A 6000-nucleotide genomic window follows, 5' to 3' on the forward strand; every position below is an offset into this window, starting at 1 on the left:
TTTGGTAAGTCACATCATCTTTGTTTTTAGGTATATTTTTCCCATGTGGAATGTTTCCCCCCCCCCCCCCCCCCTCTCTCTCTCTCTCTCTCTCTCTCTCTCTCTCTCTCTCTCTCTATATATATATATATATATATATATATATATATATATATAATAGAGGGAAACATTCCACGTAGGAAATATATATCTAAAAACAAAGATGATGTGACTTACCAAATGAAAGTGCTGGCAGGTCGACAGACACACAAACAAACACAAACATACACACAAAATTCAAGCTTTCGCAACAAACTGTTGCCTCATCAGGAAAGAGGGAAGGAGAGGGAAAGACGAAAGGATGTGGGTTTTAAGGGAGAGGGTAAGGAGTCATTCCAATCCTGGGAGCGGAAAGACTTACCTTAGGGGGAAAAAAGGACGGGTATACACTCGCACACACACACACACACACATCCATCCACACATATACAGACACAAGCAGACATATTTAAAGACAAAGAGTTTGGGCAGAGATGTCAGTCGAGGCAGAAGTGCAGAGGCAAAGATGTTGTTGAATGACAGGTGAGGTATGAGTGGCGGCAACTTGAAATTAGCGGAGATCCGACGGAGACTGTCCTACAGACAGTTGATGTCACAGTCATCGGCTATGAAACTTGCAGACAAAATATTGATGACATATATTCGGGCCCGAACCCACTTACAGAGACTATGGTCTGCACGGGACCCATCTATGATGGCATCTCTGTCTGCTTTGTAAGTAACAGTTTCCAGTACTTTCATTTGACTAAACAAGGATGTTACTTATTTTTAGGTTAATGTGTTAATTGTGATGTAGTTATCCTAGACTTTCTGTGAACTTTGTGTTCATCTAGATTAAATATATTTGGCTAACAATAAGTTTAGGGCCATAGAAACTCTCTTTGTTCATCTACCACAATCTGTCTTCATTCTTTTTCCTCTGAAGCAGTCCTTCTGATGAGAAATATATTATTTCTTTAAATGTTCAAAGCACTTTATTGCATTATTACAACAAATGGGTTACCTCAGTTATTGCAAACCTGTGGCAACACTAAACATAATTTATGCAACTGCTGCTGTTATGTATTAAGACTAAAAACAGTCACATTTTGGTTTGCTATTACTAACCTAAGACTTTTTGATGGAATGTTGCACCTTGCAGAAATGTAAGCATGTATCAAATTTTGATGAGAAAATCTACAGTAACTCCATAGCTTATTTATTCTAGAAGCACTTCTTCATATCCTGTTTACGGTGTGTGCAGGGTGATTCTGGAGGCCCCCTGGCGCAGAACGGTGAGCTCATCGGTGTTGTGTCCTGGGGAATGATGCCGTGTGGTACTCAAGGTGCTCCATCTGTCTTCACCAGAGTGTCTGCATACCTGGACTTTATCAATCAAAATATATGAAGGGCCACAGCTCATCTCACATGGCACAACATACGTAAATTTACTAAATTATGTCCACAGGCAGCACTTCAGCTCAATTCTACATTACTATTGTGCTAACTGGACCTCAATTTCAAACATTGATGATAGTAAAAGTACCATTCCAAAACCATATATATCTTTTTTATTGTTACCTAATAGTGTGATAATGTAACAGTTCATGTATTCACATGAAATGAATATCATGTAACGAATTTACTTGAATAATATAGAAGCATTATATCTCTCTCTCTCTCTCTCACCTGTGTGTGTGTGTGTGTGTGTGTGTGTGTGTGTGTGTGTGTGAGTGAGTGAGAGACAGAGAGAGAGAGAGAGAGAGAGAGAGAGAGAGAGAGAGAGAGGAAGAGAGAGACTGATAATACCACAAAAAATTAATGACATAGTACACAACAACTTATATCCATAAACCAAAACAACAATTTTAAAAATATTTGAGAAATTTGCCTGTGTTTCGCATATTGCACAACAATCTCCAAGCAAATGTAACCATTACTGAAGACAAGAATGGCAAACTTCTGGAATGGACATTCACCTGACTGAATACAAAAATTGATATATAGTGCATGTGAAAGTGGCAGCTAGAAAGTTTAAAACAAGGTACAGATTAGCATACCCGCAGATGGAAGTGTGATAACAATGATTCTGTATTTGTCACACATATAGCACTGGTATACCTAAACTGCACTGCCAGAAAAAATGCATCTCTTCAAGTACTGTGTTCAGTGGCACCAGGATGTAATATGTGCATACTGAGGGGTTGTAATGCTAGTGATTCAATTGTCACAGTCAATAGTGGTCAGATGGCATTCAAGAGGCATGTCACTGCACAAGCTGTTATCCCGGTGCTACTGCCATTTCTTTGACAGGGAGGAATGTACTTTTCAGCAGGCAATGTACATCCACATATGGCTGCAGAGACATGGCAAGCTATTTTATTTGGGTTCACAGTTTTGCTGAATTTTTTTAAATGACAACTTGCACACCATGGACTGCACAATTTATTATAATTTACATTAGCGCAGTTTCCACTTTAAAGTCATGTTCAAGAGTTTAAGGTGCTCAAAACATAGAAGCTGTCAGAATTAGTAAAATTGATGTCAGCTTATATAGCTCATGTCAACACTTGTCACATACACCATCAGCATCTAATCGATTAGCCCAGGAAAATTAGAATAAAAAAAGACTGCACTGGTCAATAAATGTGCACAAGCTGCAAATAATTTTAATCAACATTATATAGCCCAAATGAAAATTAAGTGAGTCTGCAGTGGTTTCTAGTTTATGCAAAACTTTTGAGGGTCAAAAAACCATTATAAAATGAAAATGATACATCCTACAGAAAATTTTCAAAATTCCAAAGTGAAAGAGCATAAAATTTTGTGTAGAATGACCTACTAAAAAATTAAAACTGGTTCAGCCATTTAGCCACACTGGATTGTCAAAAATCAACAGTTTTTACCATCTTGGTGGAAAAATGATTTATCTCATATTGCAATGCCTGTAACTTAAAAACAGCTACTTTAAATTGAAACTGTAATTCAGGAAAATTGTGAAGAATCAAATTCTGTGTAAAAAGAGCTCCTAAATTTTCAGATACATTCACTCTTTTGCAAAGATACAAATAAGAAAGAGAAAGTATGAGTAGGGCACAATTCCTGCTAAGACTTTTATGTGAAATCCAGTTACTTTTCAACCCCAAATCATCCACATTCATCCAAGTATTCATTTTTAAGGGCAGTTTAGTTAGCTACCTAGGTAGTTAACTCTATTTATTAATTTAAGTAGGCCAGTAGGGAATTTACAGCATTTTAGGTTAAATACATTTCCTTGTGGTAATCACACAAAGAAGTCGGGCTTAAGAAAAGGGAAACAAGCATGGGAAATATTGAAGGAAAAAACATAAAGGATTTGCAGTTCCTGAGCCCCTGATAAGGTTGCTGATGCAACAGTGAAGTTCATTGCATGTTTGTACATGTATGGCAGCTCCATACTTTTGAATAGAATTCATCTGCAACTGTTCTAGAGAGCTTTATTGAAAAAAAAAACCTTCAGTTTGGCATGTTTGCCTCCACTTGCCAGCACTCCATTAGTGTCTACTTGCTACTTCAAATCAGAAGGAACACTCAGTGGGATTCATTGAAATAGGGATGGTAAACCAGAAAAAACTGTCTGGCCCCATTGCAACCACATAACCACCAGTGTCCCAGTATCCTTCAAGTGTAAGAAGGAATGCCAAGCAGCTTCTTCCTGCAAGAAAGCTTCTATAAAGTGTTCAGCTGTATGTAGTGAAGGCAAGTGGCTTTCATGCCTTAACTCTTTAACAGAAGAGGACAGTTTTCTTGATTCAGTGTAAATTGATGATGAGATTGACATCTGTAGGTGACCCGGGGGTCCCGGTCGCCTATGGTGGACTGGGGGCCGAGCGGTGACCTCTCCAGTTGTCAGGATGCTCGGAAATGACTGTGGACATGTCAGAAATGCCAAAGAAACATTATTAATTCATAACACCTTTATTCCTGCTGAGTACAATGTGGCCTGCGTAACACAGGCTGGCTGAGCTTGGTGATATCAATGACCTTCCCCGAGTCCTCGCTGACTCGTAGCGATGACACCAGCTCCGGGCCGCACCAGTCTTGCTAGTGCAGCGCCGTGTGCTGTGAAGTAGCGTTGGAATGTCCTTACTTCGGACTTCGGCTGTGCATGGCGAAGTTGTGAAATCCAGTACAGCTGACGCTAACCTCTGTCTTACACTCTACAAAAGTCTCCGTCTAACACAAACCCATGTGCTAAGCAATTCTCTCTCGTCTGTTGTGTGTAACCAGGCCATTGCCCATGTGTGATGACACATTCTGATATATGTGCAATCCTCTTACCTCGTGGTTAACCTACTGCCTCTGGCTCTCGGCATAGGCAACGAAACTTTGACAATATTCCACGATTCCAACTCTTTACTATTCCACGACACTACACATCCCCCTCCTTTAAGAAAATTTGTCCCGAATTTTACAATTCTGGACTTACTGGTTGTGCATGCCATACTTCCTTATACTCTACAGGTGTCTTACAACTACTCCTTCAGCACTGTCAAACTTTTCTTATCTGCTAATAATCTACACTCCTGGAAATTGAAATAAGAACACCGTGAATTCATTGTCCCAGGAAGGGGAAACTTTATTGACACATTCCTGGGGTCAGATACATCACATGATCACACTGACAGAACCACAGGCACATAGACACAGGCAACAGAGCATGCACAATGTCGGCACTAGTACAGTGTATATCCACCTTTCGCAGCAATGCAGGCTGCTATTCTCCCATGGAGACGATCGTAGAGATGCTGGATGTAGTCCTGTGGAACGGCTTGCCATGCCATTTCCACCTGGCGCCTCAGTTGGACTAGCGTTCGTACTGGACGTGCAGACCGCGTGAGAGGACGCTTCATCCAGTCCCAAACATGCTCAATGGGGGACAGATCCGGAGATCTTGCTGGCCAGGGTAGTTGACTTACACCTTCTAGAGCACGTTGGGTGGCACGGGATACATGCGGACGTGCATTGTCCTGTTGGAACAGCAAGTTCCCTTGCCGGTCTAGGAATGGTAGAACGATGGGTTTGATGACGGTTTGGATGTACCGTGCACTATTCAGTGTCCCCTCGACGATCACCAGTGGTGTACGGCCAGTGTAGGAGATCGCTCCCCACACCATGTCAGACCCACCATACTTGCTCCGGACACTGCGAGAGGGCTGTACAAGCAATGATCACACGCACGGCACAGCGGACACACCAGGAACCGCGGTGTTGGCCGTCGAATGGCGCTAGCTGCGCAGCATTTGTGCACCGCCGCCGTCAGTGTCAGCCAGTTTGCCGTGGCATACGGAGCTCCATCGCAGTCTTTAACACTGGTAGCATGCCGCGACAGCGTGGACGTGAACCGTATGTGCAGTTGACGGACTTTGAGCGAGGGCGTATAGTGGGCATGCGGGAGGCCGGGTGGACGTACCGCCGAATTGCTCAACACGTGGGGCGTGAGGTCTCCACAGTACATCGATGTTGTCGCCAGTGGTCGGCAGAAGGTGCACGTGCCCGTCGACCTGGGACCGGACCGCAGCGACGCACGGATGCACGCCAAGACCGTAGGATCCTACGCAGTGCCGTAGCGGACCGCACCGCCACTTCCCAGCAAATTAGGGACACTGTTGCTCCTGGGGTATCGGCGAGGACCATTCGCAACCGTCTCCATGAAGCTGGGCTACGGTCCCGCACACCGTTAGGCCGTCTTCCGCTCACGCCCCAACATCGTGCAGCCCGCCTCCAGTGGTGTCGCGACAGGCGTGAACGGAGGGACGAATGGAGACGTGTCGTCTTCAGCGATTGGAGTCGCTTCTGCCTTGGTGCCAATGATGGTCGTATGCGTGTTTGGCGCCGTGCAGGTGAGCGCCACAATCAGGACTGCATACGACCGAGGCACATAGGGCCAACACCCGGCATCATGGTGTGGGGAGCGATCTCCTACACTGGCCGTACACCACT

At 43.7% G+C, this 6000-nt stretch overlaps 1 protein-coding gene across 1 annotated transcript in view; it reads left to right on the top strand.

The window, feature by feature from the left end:
• LOC124594469 (trypsin-1-like) overlaps window positions 1-1577 on the top strand; it is a 34549-nt gene extending 32972 nt beyond the window's left edge. The window contains exons 6-7 of the mRNA XM_047132843.1: window positions 594-753; window positions 1283-1577. Coding sequence (XP_046988799.1) covers window positions 594-753; window positions 1283-1426 — 304 coding nt within the window. The 3' untranslated portion in view covers window positions 1427-1577. The remainder of the gene's footprint in view (window positions 1-593; window positions 754-1282) is intronic.
• The last annotated feature ends 4423 nt before the right edge of the window (window positions 1578-6000 follow it).

Source organism: Schistocerca americana, chromosome 2 (genome assembly GCF_021461395.2).
Source record: "Schistocerca americana isolate TAMUIC-IGC-003095 chromosome 2, iqSchAmer2.1, whole genome shotgun sequence".
Classification (NCBI taxonomy): Eukaryota; Metazoa; Arthropoda; class Insecta; order Orthoptera; family Acrididae; genus Schistocerca; species Schistocerca americana.